General features: G+C 29.1%; 1 protein-coding gene across 4 annotated transcripts in view; it reads right to left on the bottom strand.

Moving 5' to 3' along the window:
* Positions 1 to 289: 289 nt before the first annotated feature.
* The window catches only part of LOC118196091 (ubiquitin-conjugating enzyme E2 J2-like), a 28,510-nt gene continuing 11,625 nt past the window's right edge, over positions 290 to 17,174 (bottom strand). For all 4 annotated transcript variants that reach the window (XM_035367490.2, XM_035367492.2, XM_035367489.2 and 1 more), the window contains 5 exons: positions 13,046 to 13,086; positions 12,769 to 12,962; positions 12,622 to 12,669; positions 4,809 to 4,889; positions 290 to 1,044 (listed from right to left, as the gene is read on the bottom strand). In XM_035367490.2, coding sequence (XP_035223381.1) covers positions 838 to 1,044; positions 4,809 to 4,889; positions 12,622 to 12,669; positions 12,769 to 12,962; positions 13,046 to 13,086 — 571 coding nt within the window. In that variant the 3' untranslated portion in view covers positions 290 to 837. The remainder of the gene's footprint in view (positions 1,045 to 4,808; positions 4,890 to 12,621; positions 12,670 to 12,768; positions 12,963 to 13,045; positions 13,087 to 17,174) is intronic.

A 17,174-nucleotide genomic window follows, 5' to 3' on the forward strand; every position in this document is an offset into this window, starting at 1 on the left:
GTTATGATCTATTTACTGGATCAGTTTATAAACAGTTCATTTTATTCTGGGTCTGAATTTTTTGCTTCTAATATTGTTAAGCCAGAACTAAGTCATGGTGGTATTACATATCACAAACCTTCAATTAAAAATAAGAAAACACTTTATTTTATGAAAAATTAAAATTTTTTTTTTCATATTATGGTTTTAAAATAAAATTAGTGAATAATGTGAACACTAAATGAAACATTTTACTGTATTTTAAATCAACAGCATAAAGGTATATATTAAAAATAAATGAAACAAAAACTTATCAATAAATTCTTAATTTATTTTGTCTTCTTGACAATCTTTTTTGAAACATGTAACCTTTTCTCCCAGTAAACATCAGTACAAATTTGAAACAAAAATTATCATGAAACAAATTCTCACTTTGTAATATAAAGGACATACAACACATTTAAGATAACTATATTACATTTATACATTTAAAACAGGATAATCAACTTGTATCAAATCTGGTGGCATGTATACTATATATGTACAAAATAGAAATATTACTAAATGTTGCCCTTACTTACAGCACAACTACTTACAAATTTGCAAGTTTATTCACGATGGCTGAACCGAAAAATGGAGGAAAATTTAGAGCTGACAGAGGATATTTAATTAAAATTAATTACAAAAAGATATAATAATTTTTAGAACAATAAAAATAACAGCTATTAAAATAGATTTTGTTGTTTTCATATTTGAGAATCATAATTCAAAATAATATGCATCTTTTGGCCCAAACTTTTAATAAACCAGTGTATCCTTTCCATTTACAGTACTCATTCAAAAACAATTAAAACAGGATCATTTGATAATACTCATAAGAACATATCTCACTGTGTATGCAAAAGCAGCAAATCCAACAATAACAGCAACATTTGTGAGTGCACTTAGCAAAGCTTGACCCTTTTGAAATTGGGAATTGTGTACTTCTGTGCTTGAATCTGTATTACTTTCAATATTTCTGGCAGTGCTCAAAAGTTGGCGCTCATTAATTTTTCGCCTTGATTCCTAAAATTATACAAAACATATTAAAAAAATTTTCTTTTACTTTTTAAAAGCAAAATATAAATGCTTGTAATAACTTCTGTCAAGTAAACAAATTTTAAACATTTAAGTATATGATTAACAAAAAATCTGCATTTTAACTGATTACTCGTTTTCATCATGATTCTACTTACAACTTGCAACTGAAGATTTTTCAGATGGTGATACATTTTAAAAATATGAAATGAGCAATAAATGAAATATTTCAAATTCTAATTAAACGAAAGATACAGCTCTTGCTACTACTGTTACCACATTCATTACTGATAATTATTAAACTAAAAACACTTAAAAAATAAAAATCAGTAATCTTTCATCTTTTTTCAGTTCCTGAAAAACATTTATTAGAAATATTTTACCAAATACTTTCAGTGAAATAAACACTAAAATTCAATTTAAAAATGAACAGTTTCTAACAATTCTAAGTAATTTTTCATGACAAAGTTTTTACTGTTTGCTGTGTACTCATTAAAAGAAGCAGTATTTTTATATGAAGAAACAATTTCTTCAATTTAAAGAAACAATCTATATATAAATATAGAATTAAGAAAGGATATCTATTATTATTTATTAAACAAAAGGCCTGAATTAATTTGGCTTGAGATAATAATAATGAAATGATGATTAATTAAAAGTGTATTTGTACAGCCATGGTTTCCGAATAAAGTTAGTAAAATATTCAATCTTATTAAACTTTGTTGACAGTCAAACAAAACCTCTATGCTTTTAGGATGACATTCAAACTAGAATTTTATAATTTTTTTAAAAACATTTCTCATTCTGAAATTATGATAGATGTAATTTTTCCTATTTTACAAACCAGCTTTTCTACAATAATTTCCCTGTTTAAATCTTTATTTTCATAAATTTCCATTAAGACCATATTTATACATCATTTAAAGAAAATAAGAAAGCATAAGCCAAGTGATGGTTGCCAGAATATACTAAATGACAAAATATCTCATGACTGGATTGAGGCAATCCTGACACTCAAGTGATTAAGTAACCATTCAGGCTAATCTTTTTAATAAAGAAATGATTAATCTAATTTAATACAACATTTCTTTAATACAAATAATGGCATGATGTTATACAAAGGTGTGGTAAGCACTACCAAGAATATTTCTCTGCAAACATCTACAACTGAAAGTTTGATATATATATTTAAGAAATCAAACCAATCTTTTTATGGTATGTAGTATCATTTATAATATTGTTATTTCTTTATTATAGTGACCCCAACCATATTTGGTGATTTTAGATTTTCGTGAAGATCTCAGCTATAATTTCACCAAGCTCATGAAGCCCGAATGTAAAACTAAACAATACGCACATGTCATTTTCTAAGAATATTTTTAAGAATCCTTATCACTATTATTTTATCACCTGTAACTGTTCTAGTCAACTGCAGCACTTTCACACATATTAAGCTGTTCGTTACACCATTTCATGGATGTCAACTCCTTTGCTCAAGAATACATATAGTGACGAACAATATTCTGAAACCACTAAACCGATTTCCAACACGGATGTTCTTACTCTTTTTGCAATTTTTAACATTACACATCCAAATGGTTTTGTTGTTAATATAGTTTCATGTTATGGGCATTTTCATATACTCGTTTGTCAGATAAATGATCTCTTTTTTGAAGAAAAAAAAAAAAAAAATTGGCATCCACCTCACACCTCATTATATGGTAAATTAAAGATTGTTAACATCATATTCACACAAAAAAAGCTATGAATTTATTTTTAAATTAACATAGAGAATTCAAAAACCTCATAAAAAAGGAATGCACGGCAAGAGCGAAAATGCAACAAGATGCTAATATAGGATTAACATGGCAAGGTATAAGAACATGCAGCTGGTGCTAAAATGCTATGTATTTCAATGATTTCATACTTATGAATGCCTCACTTGAATTGGTATAAAGAACATCAGAAATCTATAACCTGGGTTCTCTTTGATAATGAGATAAAACTCAGTTTATCATTTGATTTTAAATCTTTTACACCTGAAAAAGGTCAGGTATATAAACCATTGCACTAACATCAGGGTTAGCACAGGAGGGCTATCTGCCTAAGGGAAGGGAATGCCTTAATGGAGGTACTAAGAGAAACTGGCTCGTATTTGTGTTACAGATGGGGGAAAACTATGAAAATGTCTATGCAGCCAGGTTGTTTACCTGGAATGGACAGTCACACTGCAGACATTGCAACTGAGTCTTTATCATCTTCTTCCAGAAATGAGTTAGATTTTGAGAAATACTTGGATAATATTGAAAAGGCTAAGGCAAAGCGAATGAAAATAAAGAGAGTCTTTAGATATAAAAATGAAAAAAATACAAACAAGATTTCTACACAGCCTTTGAAGAAATAGAGAAATATGATTACTCTTGCAAGACACCTCTTTCAGAACTCACAAAAATCTAAAAGAAGTAGCCCTAACAGTAATAGCTCTTCCTTCTACTCAAGTTAGTGTGGAAAGACTCTTCTTGGCTCTGAAGTTTATCAAATCAGATCTACGGTCCTGTAACAAAGATCTAGCTGAAGCTATATTGTTTCTTAGAAAATACTAATACCAGTTTTCCTATTTCATAATAAATGATAAATTAATATAAATAATCTGCTATGTCATCAATTTATTTTCTATAGCATCTATTACTTCTTTTATGTTTAAAAAAATAAGTTATAAGATATGTGTGTATGTTTACATATACAAGAGGAAGTTGGGAGTTTTCCCTACAAACTCCAATTCCTTCATCGGATTTTAAGTCGGTCATTTTCCCTACCGACTTCACAGTTCTGCTTGTATATGATGAAAAGTCAAAAGGTTTTGCAAATCGGACACTGAATTCTTAATAATCAAAATTCCAGTTTTTTAATTCTTTATTTATATTTACATTTGCTTTGACTTTTCTAACTGACGAAACATTTTCAATTAAAGAAATTTATATAAGCATATTTGAAAATTAAGGAAGATTCGGACTTCGCGGAAATGGAGTCCAACAAGAGGACACAGATTTTACATCAGGGTTATTTGTTCACTGAAGCCCTACACATACAGTTTTTTCATATTCAAGAACTCTGATTCATTTATCTGCAAGCCATTGATACTAAGGACAAGAGGCCACCTAATGACACTAATTTGAAATTGGAGATGTCTCCCACTAAGCAAATGTTTAAGCAGCATGTTGGAGCAGTACCTTACTCTTCAACTATCAGGCTTCTCCTTTCCAAGCTTATGTCTCCATGCACAGCATTTTTTCCTCCATGGGAAAATAGAACACAAGGGATCTCACAACATTTTCTGACGCTGAACCTCAACTTCCAAAAACGAAATGAAAGAAAAAGGCTAAAAAGAAAAAAAAAAAAAAAAAACGGAAAGAAGAAGATCACTGGCATCCTGGAGTTGTGACATTTGTGCTCCCGTCAGGGATGTAAAATGTTTTTATATGTAAAGATAACACTGTCAAATTAAATAAGATAAATATGTATGATATATTTTTTATTGTAAGCTAACAAGTCACACACATTCATTTAAATTCCCTTCTTTACGTATGACCTGTTAGTCTCTTCGTTTAATTCATCAATTTAGCCCATAAATTATAAAAACAAACACACTTTAAAATGGAATAAAAACAAGTGATCACATTTACTGTATGATTTTATCATTTACTTGCACACTAAGGCAACATATACTATATTTAAAGAGGCAAAATACTTACCTCAACTAAATCAGGAAACAGTTCACAAAAGATGGGATCATTAAGGTTAAATTCAAGGCTTCTAGCAGCTAATAGCTGTTTCTAAAAGGGCAGAAAGAATCGCATATTATTATTTTGCTCGCTTCATTCTTCTATATAAGAATGGGGAAATTATTTAATCACAATATAAAGCACAAACATATTCCTAAAACTAGCACACTTTAGAATACCACTTTTTATGAATCACCAAGTAGTTAAAATATGATGCTATAAACATATTTAAAAACAGAACACAATGATTCTAAGTTTGCAGTTAAATTTTTCAGGGGATACTCTACAGTACATGAATATCCATTAAAAATTTCAGAAATATTTATTCCTGATACTTTCTAAGTTATTAGAAATATTTATTGAATTTTCAGTTTTGATAAACAATAAAGTGCAATAATAAAACATAGTAGACATCAATCCTGAATTCAAGTTCTTGCCACATATGTCCCAACATGTAATTAGCAACTTCACGAACAATTCCTTCTTACAATCATGCTAAATCATATAGAAAAGGGACACTTGAACCCATAATCTTTGATGCAACTATGTAAGGGGAAAAAATCAATCAAATACATAGAATCAAACAACCAGGAATTTCAGCACTGAGCTCAGATGCCTTCATGAAAATGTAGGGGTCCCCTAAAGTTGAAAGATGAAAACTTCGTTGTCTTCCAGTGAGATGTTAGCAATTACTGCAATATGGCTTAGTATACAGTCCACAAAGAAAAATAGCCAATGACAGATAAATCTGCAATTAAGGGATAGGACTTTATATGAGAACTTAAAGAAATTATGCATGAATACGCACTTTTTTTGCTGTAATTGTAACGGTTATACTAAAAATTTTTGAAACCCCCAAAAGAAGTATGAATCACTCTGTATATACGTATACATACATTTTTAGAAATTGTGTGATGTTAAATTTAATATAAAGAAAATTTAAACACCTTAAAATTTAAGCATGAAAAACATGCTCATATTTTAATTTGTAATGATGTAATTAATTAATTTTTTTAACAAAATATGAGGATATTTTTTGATTCAGAAAAAGTTGATTGCTAAATTAAGAAGAATTTGAATGCATCTATCATCCTAAATGAGGAGTTATTTCAGCAAGACCAGTTTGATTAAAACATGCCTTAATTAAAAAAACTTCAGGAAAATAGTATGTATGTACGATGTGTGTGTATATATATATAAATTTCAAAATTAAAATTATAAAGTCACAAAGTTATGCTGCAAAATTAATTAAATATCAAGATATTACAGATAAAATCAAAACTGGTGGTTAACAGGCTAACAAGTAAGAACATATATTAAAATTTAAACTAAAACAAAACAACTGAATAAAATAACATAATAATACAACAAATAGTTGAAGAATCTTTTGTCTTTTTATAGGAACAGCTGAAAATTTTCCATCACACACGTTTCTGAATTCTATCTAAATGAGTATAAACTCACGAAATTAAAAGAAATTTTTAAAAATAAATCAAGATGTAATCTGCTTTGACATGACTTTAAACAAATAATACTGTAAAAAATTAAATAGTAAATATAAGAAAATTCTAAATGACAAACCCCAAAATCTATTGGACAAATTAGTATTTAGTTAATAAATGTAAAATTTAGGAATTGGTAAAACTTCTAAATAATTGTTGCAAAAACAAAAGTAATTTACCTAAAAGCAAAAAAGAATTTATAAGAAAATTTTTGTTTAAAAAAAAGCTTTCCAAATTGAAGAAATTCAGAAAAAACCAAATTAAATAAAAAATGGAATGAAATAGTTAAAAAAAAATACTATTTTCTCTTAAAATCTTGGGAACAGAATCCACAAGATTGAAACCACACGTGAGAACTGAAATAAATTCTGTAATAGAATGGTAGTCAGATAAAATGGAAAATAATAATTTCAGAACAGAGTTATGTTATATAAAAGTGGTCTCTGTTTATTAATATTCAGTTAATAAACAGAGGAAAGATTAAATAAGTCAGTAAGTTTAAACTATGGAAAAACTCTAAAAGCATTAAGCCCAATTAAAGAAAAGGAATTAATTATATAAATACATTAATACTTCATGTAAGGGATATAATATAGGTGATATAATTCATATAACAGAAACTGAAAAGCTTAGTTTAAAAGATTTAGGGCAGAAATTTGGACTGAGTGGAAAGCAAGCTATGTACTAAATGATACATAAGAAATAAAAATATTACAGATTACTAAGACTATAAAATTTAGAAAAAACTGAAGCCTCTGAAACTGATAGTGTAATGTTCAATTGGTTTTGTCCTGTAAGAGCAAACAGTATTCCTGTAAGTGCAGAATTACTGCAACAAAAGGCAAAAGAAGTTTCCAAAAGTCCGGGACTCCAGAACTTTAAAGCAATAAATGTTTGGTTAGACTAGGGGTCTTAAACCTTTCTCACTTGAGAGCCACATCAATAAATTCGCAAAGATCGCAGGCCACTATCAAAAAATAGTGTAGTCAGAAAATTTACATGAAAAAGGGAAGTTTGTTTTACAAGACTACAGATGATTCCAAGCAAGGACATACTGTTGCACATTTGTATATATATATACAATTGGTTCTAAAAAGGTCAAATGGAAATTGAATTAAAATCGATTGCAACATTTCTAACTATGAAAAAAAGTATAAAGATGATTGTACAGAACGATGTTATAAAATGCATTTGCAATTAAAAAAAGACTTACATTATTGGAGGGAGATAGTAGTTACTTTAATTTTAATGTGAAATTTGACATTGTTTTTGCTTGATTAAAGCTTCAATATCCAGTTTAATCTGTGTTGTTGCAATTCGTAAAGTTTTCTCCAAATGTATGTCTGTAAGCTGCATTCTTGTTTTTCATTTTAGGATTTTCATTTTACTAAAATGTTGTTTACATATGTAGGTACTGCCAAAGTTAGAAAACATGAAGAGTGCATGTTTATGAATTCCTGGATACTTGTCTTCGGTCATGTACTTCGAATAAAAAACAATTAATGTAGAATTTTCAAGAAACTTGCATTTTACTGCAGAGTCACACTGTAAATCTGTAAATTCTAATTGAATTAACGTCTAATTAACGTCTACTGAAAATAGCGAAATTCTCATGAACATGAAATATTCATGAAAATCTGCTTTTGAATTCTTCTTTCAACTTTTAAATGCATTATACATAATTATTTGAATTCCATGTTGTAGAATTCTTCAGACACTCCATCAGTTTTGGAAAGTGAGTGAAATTCTTATTTAGCAACTGACTTTCCCACACGATTAATTTTATCTCGAAAGCCCTCACAAAGTAATAAAGATTATGAACAAGTAGAACTTTTCCTAGTAAGCAGTAGTTCAAATATTGTGAAGACCTGTAATATCGACAAGAAATGCAGTCTCTCAACCATTTCTCATCACTGAACTTGTGAATACATTTCTCATTATATTCCATGAAATGTTGAACTTCGCTCTTCAAAGAAAATAGACTGTGAAGCATCTTTCCTTGGCTCAACCAATGTACTTCCGCATTTTAAACAACATCGCCATATTCAGCTTCCAAATCACTTAAGAAATATTGAAATTGCCTGTGTTTAAGTCCTATAGACAGAATGAAATTAACCACTTTTACAACAGAAATAAGAATCTACCCTTTTTATGGAATTGAGATTTTAGGTGGATTCAAAATTTTTATTTTTAAAATTACATAAGATAAAGTAAAATTTTTGAAAAATCATTATTTTTAGAAAATTTGATTTTCATTATTCCTAAAATCATTATTTCTAAAATCATTCTTGAAAATCATTATTTCTAAAAATAATGATTTTTAGAAAATTCTAAAAATCATTATTTTTAGAAAATTTTATCTCAATTTCAGGCATGTCAATAAAATGTTTTAAATATCAAGAATAAGAGAAAATGATTTTTTTTTTACAACAAATATCTGACAATGCAATTTGTCTTGAAATCAAAATTTTTTAAAACTCAAATTTTTCTTCAAATTGAAATGCGGGGCTACTAAAATGCCTTTAGCGAGCCACTGGTTGAAGACCCCTAGGTTAGAGAGTAAGAAAAGACATAATGATATTTTTAAGACTATTTGAAGAAAAACCAGTAGACATGCAACATGTAAAAGACAGGATAAAAAAAGCTAAATAAAATTCATGAAAGATATGAAGCTAAATATATCAACAATGAAACTGAATTATTTTATCGAATTTTGTCTAATAAAACCATATTTCAAAGAAGGAAAAAAAAAAAAAAAAAAAAAACCTGCGGTGGTAAAAGTTCCAAGGAACATCTCAGTGTCCTACTTTCTTTTAACATTTAAGGAGAGTTTGAGCAACCATTTGTAATTGAAAAGCCAAAAAACAAATATCCTTTAAACACCTCATTCCAAAACCTTTATGGATCCATTGGGATCATAATGAAATAAAGCATAATGTCACAATGGTTGACTGCTCTTGATGAAACAATGTCTAGAAAAAACAGAAAGATTCTGCTATTTCTTGACAATTCACCAGCCCACTCACCAAATTTAAAATTGAAATTTGTGAAATCGGTGTTTTTCTCACCTAATGCTACATCAGTATTACAGCCTTTGGACCAAGGTATAATTAGAAGTTTCAACATTCATTACAGAAAACTGTTTTTATGGCATGTTTTTTGTCAAGCTGCTGGATGAAACAACGATCAGCTCACAAAATATGTCAACATACAGAATGCCCTTTAGTGGAAAACAAAGGTATCACAAAGTTGTGTTCAGCACTGTTTTAAGAGCAGACTTTCCACTTTAGAACATCCTTGGTGAAAATGCTACTAATGAAAATGAATTGTTTGAATTTGTCAAAATCAGTGGCAGTGCTCAAATGCTAGAATATTTAGAAACTGATGAAAACTTGTGTGCTGAAGATACCAATAATGAGATAAAATCTCTTATTTCAACTGCAGTTGATGATGTGAGCTTTAAAAAATAGTTGGGAAAGCAGTGAGGAAGACAAAGAAAAGCCACACAAAAGGTGTGACAGAAAACTACACAAATGCCTTAAAGTACATCTCCCAATTAAAAAAAAGATTCATGATACTGTTGGTAACAGGAAAGGACTTCAGATCATCAGCGATTTTAATATGCACATGGTAAAAGCGTTTGCAATACAGATTTCCAAACAAACCTGCATAATAGATTTTTTTTTCAATAAATTTCTGTAAGTACAAAATTTCCATCCACTGTTGCCACTGATTTCATCCATTTTTTTGCAATAATTAAGCTTTTTAAATTAAGGATTTAAATTTTTTTATTAACTTCAAACAAATACTTGTGACTAAGTTACTTATTTATATATCATTCATGTAAAGCTTGATAAATGTGAATTTCAAATTAAATTACGTTTATTTTAGTATGTACACCTCTATTTATGGGACAAAATGTCTGGTGGGTGCCCCTTATTGGGAGGTAATACTGTAAATGGAATGGAACAGTAAAAAGAAAATAAACTGTATGAATATTTTCTCTTGAAATCCTGGGAACAAAATCTATAAGACTGTGAGATATGAAACAACTGAGTTAAAAGGTGGTAATTAGATAAGATAGAAAATAAAAATTCCAGAACTGAGTTGGGTTGTACAAATGTAATTTGCAAGAAAGAAAAAGGTCGATAAGGAAATCATAATGACTGAACTTTTAAAAATGTAAGTACAGAAATTAAATTGTTTAACTGAAAAATTAAAATGAATTAATATAAGAAACTAAATTTGATTTAAATTATGTGTGAAAATTATACTGTTTTTAAAATTTTGAAGTAAGTGATTGCTAGTTAAATTTATATTGTAGAAAAGAGAAAAAAATGGAACATTTAATGATAGTATTTAATTTTAACCTTAAATTTTATTAATTAAAAGTGAAAAGTATTTGCATTGAATGATGAGAAGAAAAACTGTCAAAACAAAAGGGAAAAGTTACCGTAAAAAGATCTTCACCTATTTATGTTTATCAACTGAATATTAATTTGTCCCGTTATTTATATGGCTTCTAATTTAGAATTTTCTAATTTTTACTGTTCAAATTTTCACAATATTATCTGTAGACGGTCACGTCTATTTATTAGCCCAAAGGGAATTAGCCCGGAAGGGTTATTAATTTCGTTTCGGCATTTTGCATTGATTCACTATAAATGTCAGTTCACTTTACAAATTGTTGCCACTACATATTATTGCCCTGTGTTATATTTAAAGAAATTAAATAATAAAGAATCTGCATAAATTTACGTTTCTCGCATTGTGATAAAACAACAGTACCTAGAGCCATCAAATTTTGCATAATGTAATCTTCCACCGAATATGAGTATTTGGAAGCCCTAATTCGGAATTTGTTTTATTATCAATTTCATATTTTGTAACACTTTAATGAATCTTTGGTTAACAAACTCAACAATTTCAAAGCAAGCAATGGCAACACTGTACAGGAAAAAAAGATATCTCCAGCACGCAAGACACTGTATCGGAAATTCTAATGATATGCTCATTTTAAAATTATTTTGTGATATTGTTGCTGTTAAACTGAATTTTATGGTTAAAGCGCAAAGAACATGATATTTAATAATTAAAGGGAACACACAAAAGGTTAAAAAAAATCTCTTAAATGGGGGGGGGGTTGAATCCCTTAATAGCATAATGTAAAATTATAAAGCCTTCATTTTTTTTTTTTAAATTGCATTTTTATTTACTTACTTAATTATTCCCCACCCCAAAAAAACTGAGCTAATTGCCTTTGGAATTATCCCCCAAATTTAGGCTTACTATGTTTTTCTTCTATTCCTTCAATATGGAAAACTTTTTTAAACAAGAATTAGCTGAGTTTTTTTTTCTGCTTTACGTTTAGGTAAATTACCTTTTTAAATAATTTGGTTTCATTAACTTACATTTTAATTAAAAAAATTAATTACTTTTGTTTTGCAACAGTTGTTTAGCAGTTTTGCCAATTGTTTGATTTTACATTTATTAACTGAATATTAATTTGCACAACTTTTTCTCCAATTTGTAACTCAGAATTTTCGAATTTTTACTGTTTCATTTTTTACAGTACACTTGTTTAGGGTCATACTGAAGTGGATTATATTATAATGAATTATTAGAAAAAAATTTATATTTTATTTCATTGTATTATAGTATTATAAAAAAAAGTTTCATGACCTTACATTATTATTTTTAATTAATTCAGTTTATTTTCATTCAGAATTAACACTTGAATTATTTCATGAATAATCTCTGTGAATTCAGAAACATGGTTTTGTTAAAATTTTTTTTGGCTGCTCCTTGAAAAAGACCAAATGATTTTCAACAATTTGTTATATTATTATTATGGTTTTTACAGAGTTTTATTTTTGTTTCAGTTCTGATGTATTTCTTTTTATTAGCCACCAATTTTGATTTAATTATTATATCTTGATTATATATATATATATATATATATATACACACACACATACACTATGCTATATAATATATATGTATCATAGCATTTCAATACACAAATACATATTTCAGATAAGGAATTTGGAAATATTAATAATTATTAGCCATTAGTCATGCAAAATATTTCAAAATCAAGTAAATAATCAAGATAAAATAAACTAAAATTAAATCCTACTGTGTAGGATTCAGTTTTTGTTTATTATCTCTTGATTAAGATATAATTTTTTTCCGTCTACTTTTTTTTTGAAAAAATGCTTAGTTTGAATGATTCAGGACAAAAATATGGGACTTTTAATATGTCACAACAGAAGACTTACCTCATAATCAGATGTTTCAATACTTCCTAAAGTTGGATTTTTTTCAACCTAAAACACAAGAAAAAAGCTCTGTATAAGAATACTGTTCAAAAATAATATTATTACCTATGCATTCAGTTTCATTTTGGAGTCAAACTTGATATTTACCATAAAGCTCAGAAGACCAGTTAGTATAGTAGCTACAGACCATGCAGGATTCCATGTATCAGGATGAAAATCACTGATGCTCAGACAAAGACGTGTGTTGCACCTGAACCTACCATTAGGGGTGATCATGTAGATACTTGGTGGTTTAAAGGGAAATTCTCCAGGAAAGACAAGTTTACCATGATAAACACCACCTATGAATCGCAGAATATTCTACGTTAATATATTTAATTTGTACTAAATGATAACTAAATAAATTTATTTAGTTTATACATACCTTTGTAAGGGGTGTCATCTGGTCCTAGCACAGCAAAATGCCTAATGAAGCATATTAGTTAATACTATTAATACAAAGATACATTATTTAAACATTTTTCAAGCATTAAACATATACACAGAATAATAATAAATGAATACAAGTAGCAAACATTTCTTTCTAATTAAAAATAATAATAATAATATTGATATACATATGTTTCAATGACACAAATAATTAAAAATTCATAATGATGTCATCATTTTTATCTATTATTGATTTGGCCAGTATGCTGGATGATTGAAGTTGACATTTTTGGTTGAGTTTTCAAATTTACTTTTAACATTCCCGGCTGTGAGTGTGACATTATTATTTAAGTCCTCAACTGCATTACAGTTGTGATCTAAATCTTTTAATTCAGGCTTGCAGCTGTTATTTTCTTTAGAAAGTATAGTACTTTTATAATGATACTAACTTCAGAAAGTACATTAAGGCTTGATTTTACCTCACAGAGAGATGCTTCAATACTAAAGTCTATAAAAACATACTTACGGTTATCTATGTTTTAAGAGAGATTGAATTTAGGTTAAAATAACACGCCGAATAGCGATTAATTTAGAAGTGAAACAATAAAAATCAGCATTATATTTGCAAATTTTCCAGGACTAGTTTCAATGGCTTTACTAACGAACCATCTTCCTCAGCTGCCTATGCTTTGGCAGCTGAGGCAGTCCGTAGTAAAATAGTCAAACAGTGTAATATTTTTTTCATTCATAGTTTTAAATTGAATTTGTGTTCTTTGGAGATGATATATGGAAAGTTTTCTTATAAATTATTAGTTTATTGCTTTGCAGCTTTAACGCAAGTCATAGGCTTTTTAATTTAGTTTTAATTACTTTATTTTGAATTTATATATATATATATATATATATATATTACATATAAAAAGAATGGAAAATTATATTTCTCTATATATAATATGTAAATCAAAATTACAAGATAAAAATTATGTAAATCAAAATTATAATTTAAACTAGCAATAGCCTCTCAATTCCTCCTCTTTACTTTAAAAATAGTAATGCCTTTTTCTGGATTGTGTCATTTCTAGATCAATCCCTTTTGTATGGCTTGCATAATGCTGATGACGTAGCTAGTTCGAAATGTGAACTCAAAACTTTGAGAACTGAAACATTTCTCTTAATTAGCAACCTAAACCAAAGCCTTCTCTTGGTGAGCTTGCATATTGGATAATTATGCACTTTAGCCTCTACCTCTCTTCCTGTTAAGAGGATATTTAGCTCTGCTCTTTTCTTATCACAACAGTACCAAAAATGTAAATGTAATTTAATACACACAATTAGAATGCCAAGTAAATTATAGCTGCATATGTCAGTTGAATATTTAATGTTACTTGCCTGCCAAATTTCCTCTTCAATATGGATCTACGTTCTATGTCATCGACATTAATGCATCTTTTTCATCACACACACATATATGTTATTTAAAATAACACAGTCAAAAGTCGTTAATTCGGACACCCATAATACGGACCTCAAAGCTACAAACTTTCTGCGCATGCGTCGCGTTGACACATGCGTGCAAGACCTTTATGGCTGCGAATATGCATGTGCGCATGCCCAAAATACGTTTACGCATGCGCGTTTAATGTATAATGGACGGTATAAGCTAAGCTAAAATTATCTAATTCACTTAATGTTGCAGATTGCGTTATTCCTTAATCTTCGAATTGGATCCGGCTTATTATTTTTTGCAGACTGTTAGAGCAAATTTATAAAAGTAAGCTTGAACTTTCGATTATGTCAAATAGAATTTCCGATATATATTTACTATTATGTAAAGGATCTACAAAGCGAAAGTATGTTTCCAAGTCCATTAAACAAAAAGTGGAATAGCTGCAAAAAATGGATAAAGGCATATCCTTTGTTTATCTAACCATTCCGAAATCTGTTTATCAATTTCACGCTGCTCTGTGGCGGGGGGACGCCGCGGCGCGCAATGAATTGAAAGTTGATCTGTCAGCACTATCCTTATCTCCAGGGCAGATGTTTTTATTTTATTTGGCTTATAATTCCTTACTAAATGTAGTATTTTATATCGATGTACTCTGTCTTTGATATGATTTAAATCAAATTCCTCGTCATTATAATTCGCTTCCGATAGCGAGGAAAGTAAAGTAAACAAATAAATATTAAGCTTTTTTTTTTGTGTAAATTTTGATACTCTTTAGATCATAATTGTTCTTTATTTCATAAATTACGGTTTCATATTTTTAATTTTATAATTTCTGCATGCCATCTTACCAGATTTAAACTGATGATCTATAATCTGGAAAAATCGATAATCCGGAATCGTCGAAGACCCGACGAGTCCGGATTAACGACTTTTGACTGTATTTAAAAATATATAATATATTTTAAAATGCTTGATGCACTTTCCTCGAGATACACAGAATAATCAATTATCTGTTTTGCAAAATATCAAATCATTACACCCTTTACTAAAAAAAGTCTTTCATACTAATACTTGAAGATGATAAACTTGTGAGTGTTTGAAAGAAAACAGCAATACTGCACCACACAGTATCAAAAACGGAACTTGAAATGAAACCAAATGGACAATGCCAATGTAAATGTCTGATAGCATGATCAATGATAGTACTATCAAGGAGGCAAGTCCTATGAGTGATGCTATGAAAGAGTACAGTCAAAAGTCGTTAATCCGGACTCGTTGGGACTTCGCGATTCCGGATTATCGATTTAAAACTCGTAAGATGGCATGCAGAAATTCTAAAATTAAAAATATGAAACCGTAATTTATGAAATAAAGAACAATTATGATCTAAAGGGTACCAAAATTTAAAAAAAAAAAAAAAAAAAAAAAAAAAAAACTTAATATTTATTTGTTTACTTTATTAAACATTTCTTTCAATGTAAGTTGTTTAAGTTGCTTCGTTTCATGTGATAATACTTTCTCTTTAATTCTATAAACAGACATAATTTCTTGTTCAGTTCCACTGTTCAAGTCCTGTAATTGCTGTGTCGAAAATACCGACTAACTTGTCAATCGAAATTTTTTCGTTTTCACTAACCTCTCTGTCACCTTCTTCATGTCTTTATCCAATTTTTGCAGCAATTCCACTTTTTGTTTGATGGACATCGAAACATACTTTCGTTTTGTAGATCCTTTGGGAGCTCCAGCATCAGAAATTCTGTTTGACATAATCGAAAGTTCAAGTTTACTTTTATAAAATTGCTCTTACAGTCTGCAAAAAATAATACGTCGGATCCACTTCGAAGATTAAGGAACAACGCAATCATCAACATTAACTGAAATAGATAATTTTAGCTTATACCGTACTATTATACCGTATTACTCTATTATACATTAAACACGCATGCAAAAACGTATTCTGCATTTGCGCACACACGTATATGCAGTCGTAAAAGTCTTACGCGCATGCATAAATGCCTACGCGCATGTGTCAATGCGGCGCGTGCGCAGAAAGTTTTTAGCTTTGAGGTCCGGATTATGGATGTCCGAATTAACGACTTTTGACTGTATTAGGCCCTTTAAAATCACATTGTGTAGTCTCCTCCCCACACAGAAAAAAAGAAGAAAATGGGGGATAGGGGAGAAGGCTCGCTGCCAGCACTTTTTTTGAGGTACTAAAACATTACAGACTATAAATCATTAAGAATGAAATGATTAGTGTCAAGAAAAACACCTGATGCATGAATGATGAACACAAGATGCATGAATTTTGTACTAGTGATGCATGAACACAAGATGCATGAATTTTGTAGTGCGAGAAAATTAAGGAAGATTCTTTGGTATCCACACATTTCTGCAATTATAAAATGAAAATAAAACCATTTTTTCTTAGCTTGGGCATTTGGAATTATTTTAATATCATTTTAAAGACCAAAGGTGAAAATTCTGAAAAATATATTTTGAAGTAAGTTCTGAGGTAACATGAGATACGTACTTCACGCTAATCTTCTCGCTTAACATAAATATGAAACCCGAGAAAAGTTCCAATTACCCAAAACAAGACATCCAACTTTCTAGTTAGGCAGATTATTTATTGTTTCTACATTATCCGAAATTAATTTCATTTCTTACATGATTT

The sequence above is a fragment of the Stegodyphus dumicola genome, chromosome 5 (assembly GCF_044657685.1).
Source record: "Stegodyphus dumicola isolate Sdum_Otavi_A_Nest chromosome 5, ASM4465768v1".
Taxonomy (NCBI): domain Eukaryota; kingdom Metazoa; phylum Arthropoda; class Arachnida; order Araneae; family Eresidae; genus Stegodyphus; species Stegodyphus dumicola.